The sequence below is a fragment of the Rhinatrema bivittatum genome, unplaced genomic scaffold (assembly GCF_901001135.1).
Source record: "Rhinatrema bivittatum unplaced genomic scaffold, aRhiBiv1.1, whole genome shotgun sequence".
Lineage (NCBI taxonomy): Eukaryota > Metazoa > Chordata > Amphibia > Gymnophiona > Rhinatrematidae > Rhinatrema > Rhinatrema bivittatum.
This window is the reverse complement of record NW_021820313.1, coordinates 199,628-223,472: the sequence shown is the minus strand read 5'-3', so window position 1 is coordinate 223,472 and position 23,845 is coordinate 199,628. Positions and strand designations below refer to the sequence as shown.

The 23,845-nt window shown below is 49.5% G+C and overlaps 1 protein-coding gene across 1 annotated transcript in view; it reads left to right on the top strand.

The window, feature by feature from the left end:
* The window catches only part of LOC115081464 (tenascin-X-like), a 94,838-nt gene that overhangs the window by 24,419 nt on the left and 46,574 nt on the right, over positions 1-23,845 (top strand). Inside the window, 13 exon segments of the mRNA XM_029585938.1 lie at positions 4,491-4,781; positions 8,336-8,620; positions 9,295-9,582; positions 10,610-10,894; positions 16,009-16,296; positions 16,779-17,066; positions 17,704-17,991; positions 18,396-18,683; positions 19,106-19,387; positions 20,696-20,977; positions 21,733-22,020; positions 22,420-22,701; positions 23,115-23,478. Of these exon segments, the coding sequence (XP_029441798.1) occupies positions 4,491-4,781; positions 8,336-8,620; positions 9,295-9,582; positions 10,610-10,894; positions 16,009-16,296; positions 16,779-17,066; positions 17,704-17,991; positions 18,396-18,683; positions 19,106-19,387; positions 20,696-20,977; positions 21,733-22,020; positions 22,420-22,701; positions 23,115-23,478 (3,799 nt within the window).

Genomic DNA, 23,845 nt, shown 5'->3' with positions numbered 1-23,845 from the left:
AACATGTGTTCATGCGCCGCTCGCCTTACGACGCTCTGCGCTTTCACCCTTCTCGGCCTTAAAAACCACATAATCCATCTGTCTATGTGTGTGTATATTTTGGGGGGTAAGTTCTCAAGAAGGGCGTCTGACCGCAAAAAAAAAAAAAAAAGTAGGCCGGTCATTGTCGCCCTGCGCAAAATCGACGCGGGTTTCAGGCTCAAGGCACCCGTTGCGGCGGACGCAGGTTGGCAGGAAGGCGCGGGCCCTAACCTTAAACGTTTCCACACGGTCCTTGGGGAAACGAGTCTTAAAGGTACGCGCGTGACTTTCAAACACGCCTGCGGACGCGGCCCCTGTACCCGCCCCCCTCCGGAATATGTCCCCCCTTTTCCGCGCAAGCCAAAAACACGTGCGCTATGAGAGGCGTCGTTTCCAGTGGCTAAACGCCCACCGAGCCTGGCTGATTTAGGTGGGTCAAGTCTTCTCTTGGCCACAGAAAAGGTACAGAAGCCTTTGAAAATCTCCTCCTTAATGTGTGTATAATATATATATATATGTGTGGTGTGTGGATACTTGCATATACAGTGAACTGTGTATGTTAAGAGACATATATACTGGATATATGCACATTCACGCGTTATGGATGGTCCTCCCTGGTTGTCCGCGAGAGCCTGAGGGGAGCACAGATCCCATAGCACGGGAAATTGGAATCGCGTACTTTTGGGTTCTTGCCGGAGCGATATCTTCGTTGGTAGAAGGACGTGGTCGTCGGTGACGCTCGTGAGTTTAGATTTGCACTGTGGGGGTGGCGCAGTAATCACTTCCTCCCTGCGGATTTGGCGGCATTTGAAAGGTTGCCCCTTGCCTAAATGTCCCTGAGAGTCTGCGGGGGGGGGGGGGGGGTTAGAGGAGGAGTCTGGATACGTGAAATGTAACCACTGGGCCTGGGGATTTATTTATTTATTTTTCTGCGGTTCCCGTGGCTTTGCAGAGTTCATGGCACCTTGAGCTGAAATACTGCGCTGTATGTAACCAGCACGCCTCTCGCACACGTCAGGCCAGCAGATCGGCCTGCTGCATGTTTTACATCTACCGTATGACACACGCCTGAGCTGCGCCGCCGAACCCTGCACGCATCACGCACAAATATGCCCCGGTTATATTTGTATGGATGCGTGGGTCTATACGGTGCCTTGTCCTCTGTGGTTTCAGAAGGGATTTTGTTGTTGTTGTTAACTTCTCCTGAAGCGTAGCAAAGGGGGGAAAAAAAAAAAGGACCCCTTTGAAATCAGAAGCCTGCTGGGTGGTTTGTGAAAAACATTTGGGTGACTCTTTGTTTGCACTGTCCAGGAAAAAAGGGGGTGAGAGCACAAGTCTGTGGCCGTCCCAGGTAGGGTTGGGAGATCCCGAGCTCGTGATAATTCTGCTGGGTCGGAGCCGGCGGCTTAGCGGGGAAGACCCAGGGCTCAGTCGCCACGGGGCAGGTTTCGGTTTGCCCTCACCGGCCAGGGCTGGGGTTGGTTTCACAAGGGGGGAGGGGGAAAGAGGAAGTCGCAGCCGAGACTCACCGACGATACCTACCGGCCAGACTCTGGGCGCAAGGCGTACCCTGGCTCCCAGGATAGGACCCCAACTCTAAATGGGCTGGGCTAGGGAAGGGTCATGGCACCGTTGCCCAATTGAAGGCCGATTCCAGTTGAGCTAGAAGCCCCAGGTCAAAACAAAACAAAAAAAGATTCATTGGGTCCAAATCCCCGTTGCCATAGATATCGGGCGCCGGCACCTTTGCCTTCACGGCATTAAGCACCGTGGCAAAGAGAAGCCCAACGTGATGACGATAAGCAGGGTCTGACGTGCCGTGCGTTTTCACGAGCACATCAGAAGCGCCGGGGCGGGGGGCCTGGCTAGGGTTGCCCCTTACCCCCCCCCCCCCCCCAGGTCAGTGCAAAGAGGTTGGATCTGATCCTGGTTTGCCCTCCCCCGCCACATCATCAATTTTCGTCATTCCACGTTCTCCACGGAAATTTAAAAAAAAAAACGCGGGGCGAGGACTGCAACTCAGGGTCACGACCTCACCCCAGAACAGATGCGATCCGGCCGCTCCAGTGCTGGTTTTGACCCGTGCCGAGTGCGCCGAAATACAGAAGCCCACATCCGGACGGCTCGTCTGGCAAACTCGGGGACTTTAGACCGCGATTTCATTACTTTTTCCACCTCGGCGAGCGGCTCCGACTTGTCCGGCGTAAGTCATCAGCCGGACACAAGTCGGGGGGCAGTGTTGTGTTCCGGGTCGGGGTTTTGCTTAGCCAGATGATGCCCCCCGGTATTCAGCATCACCCAGCGTGGCCGAGGAGCAGCCCCGGAAGTAAGAAACGGATAAACTTGATTTCAGTGGCACAGCTCCGCCTTTCAGTATCCCCCCCCCATTCCAGGTTATCCAGGCTGCCCGTGGCTGGACGTGGACCTCACGGTTCCTTCTCAGGGGAGGTCAGGCTCGGGTTGACCTGGGGTGAGGTGGTGAACTCTGATTTGCAAGCCGCGCGCTTCTGCTGGTGTCCGGATGATACGAATGCTCGGTGGACGTGGCGGGTGGGGGAGGGGGGTTTGGTTAGGGGTGGGGGGGGGGGGGGGGGAGAAGGTCTCCTGCACTTTCCTTGTTCTGAACACCTTTCTGCCATGTCAGCTGCAGGCTCCGGCCACGACTCTGCCGCAGGAGGCAGGGAGCCTCCCCCGCAGCCGCCCGCCAGCGCAGAGGCCTCCGACGTGACCCCCGGGGCGCTCTCCGTGACCAACAGCGCCTCGGGCGGCCTCGCCGTCTCCTGGGCGGCGGCCCCCGGCAGGTTCCGCTACTTCCTCGTCCGTTACAGGGACTCCGCGGCCCCCCAGGGGGGGGGAGGAGGAGGAGGTGCGCGTCCCCGGCGACCAGCGCTCCACGGAGCTCAAGCACCTCACCCCGGGCGCGGAGTACGAGGTTCGGTTGAGCGGGGTGGCGACGGAGGGGCAGCCGACCCTCCTGCTGACCAGCAGAGTCATCGCAGGTAAAACCCCCAGGAGTGAGCTTCTCTCTTTCCCTAGGGCGAGCAGTTCCAGTCGGGCCATCCTGGCGCTGGGGATGGCTGTCTGTCTGTCTGTCTCCTTCCTCTTCCGTTTTTCAGGGTTTGCCTCCTCTTCACACAGGGCGACATGGACTGCCAGGACTTCACCTGCTGCTCGTGACCCCCACCCTTTTATCATCCTTAATCGAAACCTTTATATTTTCAGGACCCAAGCTGTTCCCAGTTGTCCAATGCTGCACCGGCACTAACCCCCCCCCCCCCCCCCCCCCCCCCCGGAGAAGCACAGACGGATTGCTTGAGTGCGTGTCTTTAACCATAGTCTGTGGTCAACCTCGCGTGCTAAAGGCAGGAAGCCGGGGACCTCTCCTTCCCACAATCCTCGGTGAAATAGAGACCTGGGAGCTCGCCTTGAAGGGGAAATAGCCCTACTGACTCTTCCTTAAGGGCTCCAGCCAGCATTTAAAAACAAAAAAAAAATATATATATATATATATTATATACACAGACATCTATAATGTATCTACTTATTTAGAGGTCTTGCATGCCGTTGTTCCAAGTGAAAATTACTGGTTCACCATGGTTCATGACGTTAACGTTTATTAGAGAGCCACCATTATTAGTTACCGGGCAGTGGATAGAGTGGGAGGGAATTAGGAGAAGGGGGGTATTTATTTATTTACCGCCTTTATAATGCCGTCATTCTGTGGCCAGTCGTAATTAATTAATTAATAGTTGCTTTGAGCTCTTGGGCTCATGTGAAATACAGACCTGTTGGCCCCTTAAGCTCTCTCGGAGACACCTGACTCCATACCCTGTACTGTTGGTTCCCCGTGTTAAGAGGGGTTTTTTTTGGTGATGCTGGCCCGACCCTGACGTTCAGGGTCAGAACTGGTGGCGGGGGTCGCCCGTCACTGGCGGGAGGAGCACTTTACCGTGGAATAAGTTAGCGCTCTTCTGCGGCAAAATGCAAGGGTTCTTGGGGAGGGGGGGGGGGATACAGGATAGAAAAAAAAATGAATGAATGCTGCCTGCACGGGGAGTGTAGTGGGGTGAGGAGACGCAATGGGCAGGGAAGAGGGATGGAGACTTAAGACTTTACTAGCTAAAGTTGTCATCCTATATGGGTTAACCCTTACGGCCCCACCTCTACCCATGCAGGAACGCCATGAGAATGTTGACCCCCTTGCCGCCTGGGTCTGGAGGATGAGTGTTGGCCATCGGCCCTCCAGTCCCCTGAGCTCTCAGAGAATTCCACGCCTCCTCCGCCTTTGTCCCCGACACCCCTATGCTGCTGGTCTCGGCGCGCTGTCTGATAACGATGGACTTAAACCAGATGTTGTACCAATTTCATGGCATGACTTTTCCTTTCTAGGACTTTGTGAAGGACGCCTCGTCTCTGTATTAGTGCGGAGGCAGTGGCACAGACAGTCGTTAACGCTTCTCCTTTTGCAGCTCCTCCAGGCCCCCAGGACCACCTGAACCACCTTGGAGATCTTACGGTAGAAAACGTAGAGGAGGCGAGCTTTAGGCTGGCGTGGAAGGCCAGGAAAGGTGCCTATGACTCGTTCCTCGTGCGGTATGAAGACACCGCCGGCCAGCTGGGTCCTCAGGAGACCTCGGTGGCGGGTGACCTGCGCGCCTCGGTGGTCAGCGGCTTGAGCCCTGACACAGAATATGCCATTTCCCTCTATGGTGTCCACGATGGCTTTCTCTCCAGGCCCCTAAAGACAGCGGTGACGACAGGTACAGGATAGCTCAGGGGGCAACCCAGTGGGTAGTCTTCTCTTGTCAATCAGGTGGCCAGCTCCAGGTTGGGTGGGGGGGGGGGGGAGGGAATAGGGCAGCAAACCTGGGGCGTGGTGAGGTAGGTCTCCATCAGTCGCAAAGCTCCTAACAGTGAGGGGAGAGAAAACCATTCAGGTGCCAAGAAGTTCCAAACGTCTAACAATACAAGGCCAACGGAACCCAACCTCTTCGTTCCCCTTCGTCTAGGCGTTGAGTCTCTTGATGTAGGGTTGGACTCATGCTTTCTACTTTTTAAAAATTTTTTTTAACTTTCTCTCCATTGTCCCCTTTCTGCTTCTCTTTTCCCACTTTCATTGGATTTCGCTCGTCTTTTTACCTGCCTTGCTTTTCTTCCCTTGCTTCGTTTAGTTTTCCTCCTGCTCCTTGTTGTTCTTGTCTTTTGTTTTCATATTTTTTTTTCTCTTTCCCGTTTTCAGGGGGAGGTTGAACTTCTCTACCTGGCATTTCTTTCTCATTCTCTCACCCTTACTATTTTGTTCCGCTCTCCTTCGTGCTTTCTCCCTCCTGTTTTGTTTCTCTGTCTCTCTCTCTCTCTTCAATCTTTTAGCTTTTTTTTCTCCCAAATCTCCCCTCTTTCTTTTCCTCTCTCTCTGCCCTCCCCCCCATTTCTGGTTTTCTCTCTTCTCCCTCCCATCTTTCTTTCTCTTACCCTCTCTCTTTGCTTATATTCCTTCTCTTTCCTCCTTCTCTCTTTTAACCGTTTTTTCCGTGATATTCTTCCTTCTCTTTAAAATGACTTCTTTGTTTTCTTTTCATTATATTTTTTTCACAAAAATCTCTCAAGTTAAAAAAAAAAAATCAAAACAACATTATGTTATTGAGAAGAAATAAATGTCTCTTTGCCTTTCTCCCCCCTCCCGTACCTGTGAAGCTTCCCTACCCTAAGGCCAATCTTGTAACCCGTTCGGACTGCGGATGCGTCGCAGTCAAGGGGGGGGGGAAGGTTAACCCAGGGCAGGCGCCCACCCACCCACCGACTCCAGCTGTGGCCTGGACACATCACAGCTCACGAGCTCTCTTTGGCACCGTGCAAGAATGAAGACGAGCACCCAGCAGTCAATCTGAGAGGCTGCCCTCCAGGTTTATTCCCGTCCAACCCATTTGGAGAAGCTGCCCCAGCGGGATGGAGATTCTTAACTGGAGGCCTCTTCATTACTGCTGCCGGCCTGGATCACGGCAATAGGATCTTTCCTGGCTGCAAACGGGGGGAAATTGCTATTTCAGCTGTGCCAAAGTTTCCAGCCCCCCCTTCAGCTGGCTCTCACCCTCTGACCGGACGATGCAATCAGCGCATTCACCAGCAGGAAAGAGATAGAAGCTGCTGACAGTTTGCTAAGGGGGCTTTAAGGGGGAACAGCTGTTCCTGGCCGTGGCCAAGCTTGGGTGCCTGGATAACATTTGTCCGGGGAGGAAACCTACAGAAAAAGCAAAACCAAACATCTGATCCTGGGCTTTTTCAAAGGGAAAATGCCATTATGGGATTTGTTGCATGGATGCTAAATGGGGGCCCCCGCATTCTGGCAAAGGAGGCTTGGCAGGGGAAAGGTCCATAAAACAGGACAGCCGGACAGGTTGAAGTGTAAATTCTAGGACTGGACGAGGCCAGGGATTAATGGGAGGTAGGGAGGAGTGGAAATAGCAGCCTGATGGGAAGATTTCCTGATCCTGAACGCTCTAAGAAAGGACACTCCCCATGTGGCGAGGAGAGAGGAAGGGCGGGGGGAGGGGGGGGGGTGAGTGTATCTGATGACCTTGGAGGTAGCCAACCAGCCCAACAGGGTGGAGGAGAGAGCCAGAGGTTGATGGGGTAGCAGAGGGAGAGGCGTAGCCGGCAGGAAAAGGGAGGGGATAATGCTCCGGTATAGCAAGACCTCACCTAGAATATTGCGTTCATTCCTGGAGGCTGTGCCTCCCAAAGGAGATAAGACAGGGTAGAGCCGATGCAGGGAGAGGCTACCAAGATCTACATGAGATGAGATTTAGGGGCCTAAATGTGCATACCCTAGCTATGAAAGTATGAACAAAGCCTTTTGCAGTGGAAGAGAGGTCGTGATATGAGACGCCAAGGAGAAAGACTCAGAAGTAGCATTTGGAAATATTTCTGCATGGAAAAGAGTAGCAGATGCATTGGAACTGCCTCCCAGGGGAAGTGGTGCAAGCCAAAACAGTAGCAGAATTCAGGAAAGCCCAGGACAGGTGCAAAGAGCCAACAGGAAAGAAGGAGATCAGCAGGGGTCTGTGGTGTTGCATTGAGAAAGTGAGCAGATGGGATTGGCCTTGTGGCCTCTCTCACCCTCTCTCTCTACCACCAGCTTCTGTGGGTCCATGCACTTAAGGCCCACAACTTCCATCTGAGGAGGAGCATGAATCAAGTCTGACTGATAATGGAAATCCGCGCTCGTCCACCACAAAATCTGTTAATCCTGGATTTCATGGCTCCTGATGGCTCATTTTCCTCGCGTCAGCCCTTTCGTAGGCAGAACGAAAGCCTACAGAAAAAAAAAAAAACAGGTGGACTGTGTCCTGGTGTGGTGCAGTCTGAAGTTCCTGATATTTGTTTTTAGAACCTGAAAAATACAAAGCAAAGATGAGGAAAAGAAGCAAAAAACCAAGGGAGGGGGGGGGGGGGCAGGGAAGAATGGCAGCCGGGTTAATCTCGTTTCAGGGATGCAGCCAGTAGCGCAGAATCCTAGTGGCCATGTTGGTTCTGCAGAAAGCCAGATTCTCTGTGGGCCATGGGGCCTCTCATCGGACTAACATGAGATGATGTTTCCATTGGATCATTCCAGACCAGAGCGTTCCCTTCTCTAGATGGGGCTTGTCCAGGAAAGATTGCCTTCTGAAGCCAAGTCGCTTCTTCATCTGGTGCACAGAACTCATTTTCCTTATTGTGATGGAAGCCTCAGTTCGTCTTGAGGTCTGTCTATGTGATGGACTTCTCCACGTACCACCGTACGACCCTCTGGGAGATGAGTCACTTCATGTTGCAATCAAGGGCATCACACAGGGCTGGAAAACTGCCTTCAGACCACCATTGAAGAAAGGAGACTTCCCAATGACAGCTCCCGTGTTTTCAAAGGAACAACGATGAGCCTGAAGTTCTCAAGACCACGGAGGGTGGGGGTCATGGATATGACCCAGTTTCAGCTGGCCACACCCGAAGAAATGCTTGTAAGTCTACGCCTGCTGACATTGGAGTAGGAAAATCCAGTGAGATTCTAATAAAAAAAACAAAAATTGGTAGATGTTTGTTGACTTAGATGCAATCCAACTCTTGGTCATTCTTCAACTCCCATATATTTGCAGTAATGAGCATTCTCGGCAACCATTAACACTTTTTCCCTTGACCACTCAGGAATGCTGGTTTCCCACTGTAGAATTCTGAGCTTCTTGCCCCCTCCTCCCCCCCCATTTCTAATGTTCTTTAACACCACCCATTGACTTCCTATGACTCAACTCCAACTGGGAGATTCTGCTCTGTTCTGTTTCAGCCCCACTGGAGGCAGACGGGATTCGGCCAAGAGTGGAGAACCTGGCCATCTCAGATGTCACCAGGAGCTCAGTTCGGCTGTCCTGGGAGGTCGAGGATGGGGACTTTGACTACTTTCTCCTTCAGTACGAGGATCCACAGGGTCGAATCCAGGAGCAGAGAATCAGAGGCGACCTGACCTCCACCACCATTACTGGTCTCCTCCCTTCGCAGAATTATACATTCACCCTCTATGGCATCTCAGATGACAAACGCAGTAAGCCAGTGTCCATCGAGGTAACCACAGGTAGGACCAGCAGGGCTATTGGTCATCATTTTGTTTCTGCTTTACAGGCACCTCACATGGTGTCAGCCATCTTGTGAGAAACCACCTATTGCTTTTTCTTGCTTCATCTTTTATTAGTTGCTAACTCTGTTACCTTTCAGAGGAAAATTGGGCATTTGCAGTTGCTCCTTCTCCTGGTAAGAGCAGGAGATACCCTTAGGTACCTTGTCTTGGAGGCAGTGGTCCTCTGCAGACTTAGCTTCCCCCATCCATCTTTCAGGTAGTCCTTGTCCCCCTTCCCTCTAAATCTGTCAGCCCCTCTTCCTTAACTAAATTTCTGATCTTCCAGAGATACTCAAGTGACTTACTGCTTTGATTTCTAACTTCCACCACAGTGCATTGTGGTATCTGTAGTGCCTGCTTCATCTGTTTTGAGTGCAGCAGCTCTGCAAATGCTAGAGAATACAGCATAGTGGCTGGAAGGGGAGGAGAAGGAGGGAGTATAGAAAAGAAATCACAGGACCAGCCAAAGATTTTTCCCAAGCAGTGGGGTCATTTGGCATCTCTAGTTTCTCATGCAGCTTGGGAACCATGACAAAAGAGGGTTTGTCACTTTCCCACAGCACGAGAGCTGAAGGCCTACCATGGCCTTAGCCCTGAACCAGAAATCACGTTGATGCTTTGCTGTGTTCTAGCTTCTGCAGACCCACCGGCTGCCCTGCTGTCCCAGCTGGGGTCCCTCTCTGTGTCGGAGGTCTCTGAGAACTCCCTCCGACTCTCCTGGACCGTCCGGGCCGGGAGCTTTGACACTTTCCTCCTGCAGTACAGGGACTCCGAGGGCAGGTCCAAAGCGCTGCGCATCAGGGGAGACCTGTATACAGCTACCATCCCCGGCCTCCGGCCTGCCTGGACCTACAAGTTCAACCTCTATGGTGTGGCTGCCAAAAAGCACAGCAAGCCGATATCGGTGGAAGCCAGCACAGGTACACACGCTCAGCCCCCCAGGCCTTTGCGAAAATATTACGAAAACCCTTTATTTATTTATTTGTTTTCCCCAAAGAAGGGAAGCATTGCATTCATGAGCTTAAGTAATCTAACGTGTTGGGTTTTTTTTTTTTTCTCCCTGAGGCAGACCCCCTGTGGCAGAGTTGAAACGTGATCGAGCCAGGGTTTACTGATGTTAGGGTGTGTGGTTAATGTCCCAGTTAGCAGAATTTGATTTATTGGCCTGGGCGAGAGTTTAGTCAATATTTTGCATGTGCATCCATCATGAATTTTCCACAGTGAATTTGCCGGGGGAAGGGAAGGAAAAAAAAAAAAAAAAAAAGTATTTTTGCAGGGATATGATTAATTTTGATCCAACCGTACGAGAGCATGTGTTCCGTACCAGTCAAATAAGATTTCTTGTCTGCGTCCCCCCCCCCCCCCGGGCAAAATACTTCCCCCTTCTGTCGTGCCTGCATACCTTGAAGGGTATCTGTAAGGAATTTTTTTTGTCCACTGATGTGCGCGCGTGTCTCTCCAGATATTGTTTTGTAGTGGTGACGTGAAAACCAGGGCTGGCTCCGTCTGCCCCGCTGACCTGGAGTCATCTGGCGGTGCTAGAACAGGAGTTGCCCAAGAGTGACTCAGACGCACGTGATAGCGCCTGTGGCCTCTGTGTGTCGGGGTAAAGGGGGGGGAGTTCGGGGCGGGGGGAAGGGTACGAGGCGCCTAAGATTTTCCAAGGCTCCTTGCTAAATAAACATACAATAGATTTGGTATTTCGCTTTGGCATTGTCAGTTTCCAGCTAGTTCCACGCCAGCTTCCAGGATACACTAGCAAGAAGCCCGTTCTAGTTAATGCATTTTCTTTTTTTTTTTCATATGTTTGGCTCTCAGTACAGTGACTTCAGGCTCCATCATCCCCGATGGAAGTCATCACACAAAAAAAAAAAAAAAAAAATCCTGGCACATGGCCAGCCGTGACATAACCCCGAGTGAGAGAATGTGTTTTTCGGTCTCTTGCAGCCTCGGCGGAGAAGCCTGCGGTTCCGCCCGAACTGGGGGCCCTCTCCGCCTCCGCCGTCACCGAGAGCTCCCTCCGGCTCTCCTGGGCGGTACGGAGCGGGGGCTTCGACTCTTTCCTGATCATGTACCGGGACTCCGAGGGCAGGACGCAGAAGCTTCCGGTCGCGGGGGGGGAGCGGGCGGCCACGGTGACGGGCCTGGCCCCGGCCACGCAATACAAGTTCCACCTCTACGGAGTTTCCAGGCACGGCCACACCAAGCCGACATCCACCGAGGCCACCACAGGTAACGCCTGAAGGCCGGGGGGAGGGGGCGTCGCAAGGTTCCGGCCGCCCTGGCGGGAAAATTCCTTCCCCCTGCGTGCAGGTGCATTTTTTCCAAGGGGGCCTGTGCAATAAAAATCATGCTAAGCGTGCTTTCAGCAGGTTAACTTGTAAAAATGCAACGTGCACAGTAAGGGGGAAAATTTCAGAAGGATTTGCACACATTTGTTTCAGTTGTATGCACCTAAAATGGCCGGATTGGCGCGCATAAAACCACCCTCAAAAGCGATTTCGCTTGTACTTTTACGCCCGCTACAAAGAGGCGTTCTGGGGGGGAGTGGGGGCCGGGTGCATGATTTACGCACACGATGCTTTCCGTTTTCGTACGCGTGCGCGCAAACACGTACGCACCAACTTGCACCTTCCCCCAACGGGCGGGCGTGACTTGGGGCGTCCGCGTCGGTTCCGCCCAGCGCCCGGCAGGTTTTCAAAGCAGTTTTAGGAGCGTCTAGATCCAACGGGAATCGGAGTTTAGCGCTCGCCTCTCCAGAGCCGGCTCAACATTCAGCTACCGTTCGTATAACCCTGTCGATGGCTTACAATTTCAGCTCCTACCTGAGGCCGTGGAAGATGCGGTGACCTGCCTGCTGTGAAACTATATATAAAAGTAACCCTGGCGTATGGGGGGAGGGGGGGGAGGGCCGCTTGTTCAGTGCTGAGGGCAGAAGCAGGAGAGCATCTGGACCCCAGATGAGGAAGTAAAAAAAAAAAAAAAAAAGAGATAGCGGAGGAATGAGCAACCGGGTGTGTCCGGCTAAGGCTGCGAGGAATCTAACAGAAGTGTGGGTGCTCGTGTAGCCAGGTCTGCTGGTAGACTACGTGCATCATCCGGGGAGGCCAGAGGTCCAGGGAGTAGCCACGCTGATAGCGGTGGATGGGGAGGGGGTGCTTGTTGTAAATAGAATAGGGGATCTTGCGTGCTTAGCTGCAGATTATTTTGGGTAAGAAGAATATCTGGCATATACCTTTGGCAGGGTCAAAAGGAATAGCTGGGTAGACAGGAGGGACTGGATGGTCTTTCCTGCTGTCATCTACTGCGCTACAGGCAATATAAATTGGAGCTGGAGGCTGCGCCTCACATGCATCCAGGATGACCGATCCATACTCTTCACGAGACGTCAGATCGAGCCTTAGCCAGCCCTGACAGATCCATCCTATTGCCATCATGGAGGGAAATCTGCCAGCCCAGATTCTGGAGAGCACTGGCATCTGACCATCTTCTCCCCCCCCCAGTGAAGAGCCTGTAGTGAGGGAGGCCAGGGTCAGCCTTTGCCTCAATTGTGCCCTGCACGGGCAATCAAAAGATATCTGGATGGAGGTGCGTTGCATCCCCCGGCTGGGACTGCAATTTCAGAAAGCACCAGAGTCCGAAAGGGCCTCAAAGCACTCTGAAAACAGCTCTGCAGTCAAACAAGCAAAGAAAAATAATTGTTTACCACAAAGAAGCCCTCGTCTCTGACTGCTGTTCTGTGTCAAAACTCAGAATGGCTGCCATGGTCTTTAAAAGAATAATACTGCACCATCAGTCCGAGTCAAAGGATAAATTAAAACGAACTGCCAAACACTCCTCTGAATTAATAGCTTCTAATCTTGCATAAACATGCAGATGTGCGTGTTGATTTTAAAATTGAGAGGGCCATTCGTATTCCCAGGCTTGCTGGCATGTCTGCTCGGCTATAAGAGACCACATCTCTATTAACTCATGCAGCCCGGTGTATAATCACTTAATTTTTTATGATTTTTATGTAAGTGCATTTTAAAGAGAGCGACAGGGACGCTGCCCACTTACCTTAGCTGCATCTTCAGAAACGTCAGGAGTCCATGGAGGAACGGTCTCCCCCTGAAGCAGGAAGTTTTTACATTCCGAAACACGAGACTCACTGGGTCGCTTCCAGCGATACAGCTAAGATAAGTGGCAGCGTCCCCATCCCACTTTTAAAATACATCTGCGCAAAAAAAAAAAAAAAAAATCAAGTGACTGGTGCGATGATCATACATTGGGCTGCGTGAGTGAGTTAAGAGATGTGGCCTCCGTAGCCTGAACAGGCAGGAGAATAAGCCCGGCGGCCCAAATGATAAAATACAGACGCGTGCCTGCGTGTTCATGCAAGGTTACACGTTATTAATTCGGAGGAGCTTCTGTCAAAGCACGAGCCGCGTTTATTTATTTAAATGTTTTGTAGACAGTCATTCCGGGTGAGAATCGCTAGTTCGTAACGGTTCACGGGGGGGGGGAAAAAAAATTTGTAAATAAAATTCAGTGTTACGGCGTGGATAGACGTTCATAGAAAGGGAAGTAATGCAATGGTAGATTTCTAACACAGGAACAGAGCTAGATAGAGATGATAGAGGTGTTTAAAATCATGAGAGGTCTAGAACGGGTAGATGTGAATCGGTTATTTACTCTTTCAGATAATAGAAGGACTAGGGGGCACTCCATGAAGTTAGCATGGGGCACATTTAAAACTAATCGGAGAAAGCTCTTTTTTACTCAACGCACAATTAAACTCTGGAATTTGTTGCCAGAGGATGTGGTTAGTGCAGTTAGTATAGCTGTGTTTAAAAAAGGAGTGGATAAGTTCCTGGAGGAGAAGTCCATTAACGGCTATTAATCAAGTTTACTTAGGGAATAGCCACTACCATTAGCAATGGTTACATGGAATAGACTTAGTTTTTGGGTACTTGCCAGGTTCTTATGGCCTGGATTGGCCACTGTTGGAAACAGGATGCTGGGCTTGATGGACCCTTGGTCTGACCCAGTATGGCAGGTTCTTATGTTCTTAAAGGGGGTTAGCCAGGGCGGAGGTTATTGTATAAGAAAATAATAAAAGATATTCTGAGTCACGGGGAAAAAAGTGGGCGATTCAGTCAAGCGGAAGGCATTCTTGAATAGCCAAGATTTTTAAGTCGCTTTTGAATTTATGTTTCTCGGTTAGCGTTCGAAGTTATTCAGGCATGGTATTCCGTAGTTTTGGCCCGACGATGGAGGTCACTCTCTCTCTCTCTGGTTAGTGTAAGATGAGAGTCTTTTAGGTTCAGGATTTCTAGGAGGCCTTGGTCTGTGATCTGAGAGTTCGCGGGGGGGGGGGATGATATTACCAGCAGATCGTTGCTGCTGGGGTTAATGTCGCCGAACGTTATGGGTAGGACTTTATAATGTGTTCTTGATTGAACTGGAAGCCCAATGCAGAGCCAGCGGAACTGGGGGTGATGTGGTCAGATTTTCTTGCTCCGGACAACACTCTGGCAGCCGCGTTTTGCAGGGGGTTTTGAGTGACTGGTCGGAAGATCTAGAAATAATGAATTACAGTAACCGAGGTTTGAGAAAATGAGAGATTGTAAAACCGTTCTGAAATATGTTGTGCTTCGTAGAGGTTTTCAGTCAACCCCAAAATCCGCACCTTGTGGAAACCGGATCTAATCAGTTTGCTTATGTGGGCTTCCATTCTTAAATTTCCATGGATTTGGACCCCCTAGTTCTCTCACTTGGGTTGCAGGGATTACTTTGCAACTTCCAAGATCTATTCCTGGGGGTATAGTTTTTTGTGTGGGTTGCGGCTCAGCCAAATTATTTCAGTTTTATTGGGCTTCCTCGACAGTTTCCATTGAGTTAGTTTTTCTTTTATTTTTATCGTACATTCAGAGATTAGCGAAAGTTTTTTTTTTTTTCCAAATGATTTAGTTAGAGGGATATAGAATTGTAGATCATCTGCGTATAGGAAGAAGTTTAAACCCAGGTCTGTAAGTAATTTGCGTAGGGGCAGCATGTAGATATTAAATAATGTAGCTGATAGCGATGATCCTCGTGGGGGCGCCAGTTGTGCTTTGGAAGGTGTCGGACAAGTGATTGTCGAGTTTTACTTGGAATGATCTATCTGCGAGGAAAGAGGTGAACCGTTTTAGCACATTTCCATCAAGCCCGATGTTTCCCAACTGTTGGCAAAGCAGGATATGGTCAACAGTGTCGAAGGCAGCTGTCAGATCAATCAGGACTAGGCAGTGTAAAATAGGATCAGTTAAGGATTGCAGAAGTGTTTCGGTTGAGTGGTTTTTCCAGAATCCAAATTGGTTAGGATGAAGTGTCTTCACGATGATTTTCCAGTTGGGTGAGGACTGCTTTTTCAAGTATTTTCGCAATGAAGGTTAAGTTGGAGATCGGACGATAGTTATTTCCAATCATCAGGTCTTCCAGATTTGTTTTTTAAAATTGGTTTTATAACTGCCTGTTTTAGACTTTCGGGCATATAACCTTCCTCAAGAACGAAGCCCTTGAAAATCGACATTATTGTGTCTTCTACATTGTGGAGTATACAGTGCTTGCCGATAGCTCAGTCATGCATGGACTGGAGGAGTAGCCTAGTGATTAGAGCAGTGGGCTAGGAAGCCGGGGTTCAAATCCCATGGTTGCCCCTTGTGACATTGGGCAAGTCACTTCACTCTCCGTGGTCGCAGATACAAACTCAGGTTGTGAGGTCTCTGGAGACAGGGAAATACCTACAGTACCTGAATGTAACCCGCTTAGAAGTGCCCGAAAGGCAGAATATAAATCAAATTAAATAATAGCGTGCTTGCTATAAATGTATCACCTGGACCAAGGTGCAGTGTTCCCAGCGAGCTGTGCACGTGAGCTTGCACGCAGGTTGTGAACAAGCGCACATGGGAAAACACAGCACGAAGATAGAACGGTGCTTCAGAGAACGCTGCACAAAACTTTGTGCGCTGCGTTGCACATGAGGACTCTTTGTTTTTTTGCAAGCGCAGCTCACAAAAATTTGAGGGCGCGTTTGAGCAAAGCGAGCACTCAGTACACAGCCTGTGGAGAAGAGGACACCACGCTATTAAGCGTGCACGTGCTAAAGCCTCCTTTGCATATGATGCCCCTTCATTTACATGAACAGAAACACACTTATTTTAACTTGCACACGCTAAAGTCTTCTTGCCTGGGGGTTTGCATGCTCGGGAAAGCTTTATTGCCTGGCACATTATTTTAACGCACACAAAATCGCCTTGGCGTGCATGTAAGATTTAGTGCATAGGCTTCCAAGTGTGAAATTCTTGCCTCTTCCTTTGTTTTAGCTTTGCCAAAGAAGACGGAGGCCCGGAAAGCCAGCCTGGGGGAGCTCTCCATCTCCGACGTCACCGAGGACTCCCTCCGGCTGTCCTGGACGGTCCAGGATGGGGAGTTTGACTCTTTCCTCCTGCTGTACAGGGACGTGGAGGGGAAGCACCAGGAAGTGCCAGTCAGTGGAGAACGTCAGACCGCCACCATCTCAGGCCTGAAACCCTCCAAGAAATACAAGTTCACTCTCTACGGTGTCTCGGACAACAAGCGCAGCAAACCGGTGTCGGCCGAGGCCACCACAGGTACCACCAAAAAAAAAAAAAATGGTGTTTCCCAGTGAAGTTTGCCAGTTAAATTCTGTAGGTTAGGGGTGGGAAATGCCCATCCTTGAGCGCCACAAACAGCGTAACCAAATTGTGGAATAAGAAACCTCGTTCTTGCATCAGATGTAAAATGGTAACACGGTGGATGACCACAGAAAAAGACCATCCGGCCCGGTTATTTTCCCCACACTAAGAATATGTTCCTACTGCCAGCCGCAGAGTAAAGCCATCTGCTGAATTTCTCCTTATCCAAGACAGTCTTTCCACTTTTGTACTCCACTATCCTGGATAGAAGTGCTTATAGGATTCCCACTTAGCTCCCTCCAGCCCCCTCCTCTCCTAGCTGGTTCCAGTATTTTGGCAGGGAAGATGATTTTTCCGGCCTTGCGTTCTTCGCTGTTTGACTTTAGGTGGAAAATAAAACGTCATGGACCAAACTCTTGTCTGTTCTTCTGTTGCAGATTCACCGAAAAAGACTGTGATCCAGAAGGCCAGCCTGGGGGACCTCTCCGTCTCCAACATCACCGAGGACTCCCTCCAGCTCCTCTGGACAGTTCAGGAAGGGGAGTTCGACTCTTTCCTTATCCTGTACAGGAACGCAGACGGGGAGCCTCAGGAAGTGCCCGTCAGTGGAGAACTTCGGACCACCGTCATCTCAGGCCTCAAACCTTCCAAGAAATACAAGTTCAATCTCTACGGTGCCTCAGATGACAAGCGCAGCAAACCAGTGTCTGCCGAGGCCATCACAGGTACTGCCAAACCTATGGGCAGTTTTGTCGGTTGACCATCATGCTAGCTCTACAGGGTGGGGATGGTGAACTCCGGTCCATGAGTGCCACAAACAGGTCTGATTTTCAGGGTAGCCAAATCTCGGAAAGTGACTTCATTCTTGCATCAAATGCAACATAGTAACATGGCAGACCAGTGTCAACGCAGCATCAACCACACCAAACCACTGTCAACTGAGGCCACCACGGGTACTGCCAGGCATATGGCATTCCCAGAGAAGTTTACCCGTTGAGCATCATGTTGACTGTGTGTCAGGTGCAGCAGGACTTCAGTTGTGAAAAACACAGCAGGGGGGGGGGTCCAACCATAGTGAGAACATTTGTTCAGTGAGAAACAAGGACCTCAGAAACAGTAGAGTTTTTTAGTTCCCTGGTATGGTCTTCATGGGTTGCTCAGTGTGTTTCAGAGGAACCTCAAGCTCTGGTCACCTGACTCCAACATCGTAGCAAGTAGCCCATGCATCCTATCCCCACCTACACACACACGAAGATGCTTCTTCTATCAGTTGCCTCCTTTGCTGTTTGTCATTTGCTGGCAAATGCATTGTTATGGACCAAGCTTTAAAGTGTGAAATTCTCGTCTCTTCCTCTGCTGTAGCTTCATTAAAAAAGACAACGGCACAGAAGGCCAGTCTGGGTGATCTCTCCGTCTCCGATATCACCGAGGAATCTCTACGGCTCTCTTGGACGGTTCAAGATGGGAAATTCGACTCTTTCCTCATCCTGTACAAGAATGCAGATGGGGAGCCTCAGGAAGTGACGGTCGGTGGAGACTTTCAGACCGCCATCATCTCGGGCCTCAGACCTTCCAAGAAATACAAGTTCACTCTCTACGGTGTCTCTGACAGCAAGCGCAGCAAACCTGTATCAGCCGAGGCCACTGCAGGTATCACCAAACCTATGGCATTGCCAGGGAAGTTTCGTCAGTTGACTGTTATATCAACTTTGTAGGGTAGAGAACTCTGAAAACATAGCAGGGGAGCTCACATGTAGTGAGTAACTTTGTTCAAGGTGGTACAAGGACTCCAGAAATCGTTGAGTTGCTAAGGGATCCGGGAGGGTATTTGTGGCTAGTTCATTATGTTTCAGAGGTGTCGGGATGACCCTTTTACTGTAGAGTTCCTTGTGTGACTTGAACTCCAGCCATCTGGTTCCAGTATTTTGGCAGGAAACCTTCCCCCTACATAAATATAATTCCTCTGTCAGCTGCCTCTTATGCTGTTTGGTTTTTGGTGTCAATAAACTGCTGTGGAACAAACTTTAAATGTGAAATTCTTCCCCCTACTGTAGCTTCAGTAAAAAAGCCTGCGACCCAGAAGGCTATCCTGGGGGACCTCTCCATCTCCAACGTGACCGAAGATGCCCTCCGGCTCACCTGGACAGTCCAGGATGGAGAGTTCAACTCTTTCCTCATCCAGTACAGGGACACAGATGGGAAACCCCTGGAAGTCCCCATCAATGGAGAAATTCAGACCACCATCATCTCAGGCCTCGAACCCTCCAGGAAATACAAGTTTAGTCTCTACGGTGTCTTGGACAACAAGCGCAGCAAACCTGTGTCAGCTGAGGCCACCACAAGTGCGTGCAAACCTATAGCATTCCCATTGGAAGCTTGTCAGTGACCATCATGTTGACTCTGTAAGGTCATATGGAGAGGTTCAATTTTGAGTAATATAGTAGAGGATAATATCTATAGAGGGTACATTTATTCAATGAGGCACAATGAGCCCAAAGATGAGTTCTTCAGTACTTCATGAGGGTATTTGTGCATGGTTTAGTGTGTTTCAAAGGCACCAGGATGATGTTATAATAGTACAGGTTCCTCTACAACACAAGCTCTGGTCATTTGCTTTCAGCATCTTGGCCGGAAATCCTGCCCCCATAAATATGATTCTTCTTAAGTAGTCTCCTTTGCTGTTTGTGTTTAGAATGCACAAATGACACAAACTATTATGGATCAAATGCTAAGGGTGAAATTCTTGCTTGCTCCTCTGTTGTAGCGTCAAAGATCATGACCGAGAAGGCCACCCTGGGGGACCTCTCCATCTCAGACGTAACAGAGGATGCCCTTCGGCTCTCCTGGACAGTCCAGGATGGGGAGTTTGACTCTTTCCTTGTCCAGTACAGTGATGAGAAGGGGAAGTCCCTGGAGGTGCCCATTGATGGAGAACTTCATACTGCCATCATCTCAGACCTTGAGCCTTCCAGGAAATATAACTTTAATCTCTACGGTGTCTTGGACAACAAACGCAGCACACCAGTGTCAGCTGAGGCCACCACAGGTATGTCCAAACCAGTGGCTTTCCCCAGAAATATTGTCAGTTGACTATCAAAACTCTTTGGGGTCAGAGGAACACAGCAGAGGCTTTCCTCCCTTAAATATGATTCTTCCTTAGTTGCCTTCTTTGCTATTTTTGTCTACATGACAAATAAACTATTTTGCTAAGTGTGGAATTCTTGTCTGTTCCTCTGTTGCAGCTTCACCAAAGACTATCCTGGGGGACCTTATCATCTCAGATATCACTGAGGATGCCCTTCGACTCTCCTGGACAGTCCAGGACAGGGAGTTTGACTCTTTCCTCATCCAGTACAGTGATGAAGAGGGGAAGACTATGGAAGTGCCCGTTGATGGAGAACTTTATACTACCATCATCTCAGGCCTTGAACCCTCCAAAAAATACAAGTTTAATCTCTACGGTGTCTTGGACAACAAACGCAGCATACCAGTATCAGCTGAGGCCACCACAGGTTTGTCCAAACCGGTGGCTTTCCCCGGAAATATTGTCAGTTGACTATGATAACTCTGTGGGGTCAGAGGAACACAGCGGAGGCTTTCCTCCCTTAAATATGATTCTTCCTTAGTTGCCTTCTTTGCTATTTTTGTCTACATGGCAAATAAAACTGTTTTGCTAAGTGTGGAATTCTTGTCTGTTCCTATGTTGCAGCTTCACCAAAGACTATCCTGGGGGACCTTATCATCTCCGATATCACTGAGGATGCCCTTCGGCTCTCCTGGACAGTCCAGGGCAGGGAGTTTGACTCTTTCCTCATCCAGTACAGTGATGAAGAGGGGAAGACTATGGAAGTGCCCGTTGATGGAGAACTTTATACTACCATCATCTCAGGCCTTGAACCCTCCAAAAATACAAGTTTAATCTCTACGTGTCTTGGACAACAAACGCAGCACACCAGTATCAGCTGAGGCCACCACAGGTATGCCTGAACCTGTGGCTTTCTCTGGGAAGATTGCCAGTTGACTTTCATAACTCTATAGGGTCAGATTCACAGCAGAGATTAGCTGTACAGAACACATTTGTTCAAAAGGCAGATGGAGTTGAGATTTTCACTGCTCATTGACAATATTTATGGGTAGCAGCATCTTTCAAACATACTGAGATGATTTAACAGTAGAGCTCCCTGTGCAACTTGAGGTCTAGCCATCTGGTTCCAGCATCTTGGCAGGAAATGCTCCCCTCCCTTAAATATGATTCTTCCCTAGTTGCTTTCTTTGCCGTTTACGTTTAGATGCCAGATAAACTGTTATGCTAGATGTGACATGCTGTTAAATGCTCTTTCTCCCTCTGTTGAAGCTTCAAAGATCGTGACCCAGAAGGCCACTCTGGGGAACCTCTCCATCTCCAACGTAACCGAGGATGCCCTTCGGCTCTCCTGGACAGTTCGGGATGGGAACTTTGAGTTTTTCCTCGTCCAGTACAGTGATGAAGAGGGCACGTCCTTGGAAGTGCCTGTCGATAGAGACCTTCTGACCACCATTATCTCAGGCCTCAAACCCTCCAAAAAATACAAGTTCAATCTCTACGGTGTTGAAAATAATGAGCGCAGCACACCAGTGTCAGCCGAGGTCACCACAGGTATGTCCAAATCTATTCATTTCCCAATTAACCATTGCGCTAACTTGGTAGACTCAGATACAAGGCTTAGATTGAGCAGACTGTATCAGAGGAGGTCAACGGTAGTGAGTAAATGTGATCAAGGAGGACCCCCCAGGAGTTATTTTCACTGCTCTGTGATGGTGTTTCTGGGCAGTTTAGTATTGTTTCAGTGGGAGCAGTATGACGGTGCAACACCACAGTGCCCCCTACAACTCAAGTCCTGGTCTCCTAATCCCAATCCCCAGATGAATAAGATTCTGCCATCGTTTGTCCCCTTCACTATTTGTATTTAGGCAGCGAATAAACCGACATGGACCAAACGCTCACGGAGAACAAACAAATCAATGGTATGAATAGTGACCATGACCAGAATTAAAAATGGCCCATCATACTAAGCACTCCCGGTCAAAAAAGACCTTCATTGCTTTATAAATAATCATCGGTCCTCAATGTTCAATACTCAAGACTTTTTTATATTTTCAAATATACATAAAAACTCAAAAGGAACTTAACTTTTAGTCACTGCTATCCAAATGGTAATCCAGAGAGACCCAACACGTGCTGTGTTTCGAAGATTCTTCAACCGTTCCACAGATTTCGACCCAGTGGAATGGGCGAAGGAGTGGATGACGCTCCAGTGCTTCAATGTATTAATCCCCTGATGCAGAATCTTCGAAACACTTGTTATGGACCAAACGCTAACATGGAACTTCTGGTCTGTTCCTTTCTTGTAGCTTCAATGAAAAAGACGCTGACCCAGGCAGCCAAGCTGGGAGACCTATCTGTCGCTAACATCACCGAGGACTCCCTCCGGCTCTCCTGGACGGTCCAGGATGGGAAGTTCGACTCTTTCCTCATCCAGTACAAGGATGTAGAAGGGAAGCTCCAGGAAGTCCTCGTCGGTGGTGAACTGCGGACCACCATCGTTGCAGGCCTCAAACCCTCTAAGAAATACAAGTTTAATCTCTACGGTGTCTCAGACAACAAACGCAGCAAGCCAGTGTCAGCTGAGGCCACCACAGGTACTACCAAACCTACAGCATTGCCAGAGAAGCTTGTCAGTTGATTATCAACTGTAGAGTCAGATTCAGAGATGGTCAGCTGTAGCGAGTAACAGTTTCATGAGGAACAAGGACCCCATAAGCTATGGACTTTCTCTGTTCTCTGGGATGGTATTTATGGGGAGTTCAGTGTGTTTCAGAGGGACTGGGATAATGTTATAACAGTACAGTTGCTCTTAGAAATTGAACGCTGATCACCTAGCTCCAGTATCTTTGCCGGAAGCATACACTCCTTCCCCCTCAAAGCAGACACACATGAATATGGTTATTTAATCAGTTATCCCCTTCACTGATTGGCTTTTGAGATTTTGTGGCTCACTCTCTGTGAAATTCTTATCTGTTCCACGTTTGCTGTTTCAGCCAAAAAGACGACAACCCAGAAGGCCACTCTTGGGGACCTCTCCATCTCCAACATCACGGAAGACTCCCTACATCTTTCTTGGACAGTTCAGGGAGGGGAGTTCGACTCGTTCCTCATCCTATACAGAAATGCAGATGGGGAGCTCCAGGAGGTGCCCCTCGATGGAAAACTTCAGACCTTCATCATCACAGGCCTTAAACCCTCCAAGAAATACAAGTTTCAGTTCTATGGTGTCTCAGACAGCAAGCGCAGCAAGCCCGTGTCAGCTGAGGCCATCACAGGTACTGTCAAAGCCTACACTTTGCCATGCAGTTTTGTCAGTTGACCATTATTTTAAACTTTGCAGGGTCAGGTGCAAAGCTTTAATGGTGAAGAATACAGCAGAAGTGGTCACCTGTGATGAGTAACTTTATACAAAACAAGGACCTCAAGAGACTGTTGAGTTTTGCAGTCACTCTGTGATTGTATTTTTGAGACCAGGATGATATTGCAATACCATAGTGCCTCCTATGATGCATGCTCTGGTCACTTGGTTTCAGTGTTTTGGCAGGAAGGCCTTCCTCACACAATGTCACTTCTATCAGCAACCTCTCACTGTGTGTGTGTGTGTGTGTGTGTGTCTGTCTGTCAGTCAAATGGACTACTATGGCCCAAATTCTTAATTTTGAATTTCTTGTCTCTTCCTCTCTTGTAGCTTCACCAAAAAAGATGTTGACCCAGAAGGCCAGCCTGGGGGACCTCTCCATCTCTGACGTCACTGAGAACTCCCTCCGGCTCTCCTGGACAGTTCAGGATGGGGCGTTTGGCTCTTTTCTCATCCACTACAGGGATGCAGACGGGAAACCCCAAGAGGTGCCTGTTGACGGAGCCTTTGACTCCACCATCATCTCAGGCCTCAAGCCCTCCAAGAAATATAAGTTTAATCTCTACGGTGTTACAGACAACAAACGCAGCAAACCCTTGTCAGCTGAGGCCACCACAGGTGCGGAAAACCTTATGGCTTTACCAAGGAAACTTGTCAATGTTAATTCTGTAGAGTCACATGTGAAGCTTCGGTTGTGATGAAGCTATCGGAGGTAGTTATCAGTAGTGAGCGACTTTATACATTAAGGAGCAAGGCTCTCAGAAGCTGTTGAGGTTTTGAGAGTTTTGTAATCGCGTTTGTGGTTAGTTTAGTGTTTGCAGAGGGGTCAGAATGGAACATTTGCCATTTTTGCAGATTATACTAAGATCTGCCAGAGCATGGACGCCCTAGAGAAAGTAGAGAGAAAGAGTTGTGATCTAAGGAAGCTTGAACAGTGGTTGAGTTAAGATTCAGCGCGAAAAAAAAAATTGCAGTCATGCATGTGGGATGCGGAAATCCGAGGCAGCAGGGCACAGTAGGGGGAGATACTGAATATGCACCAACTAGGAGAGAGGCCTTGG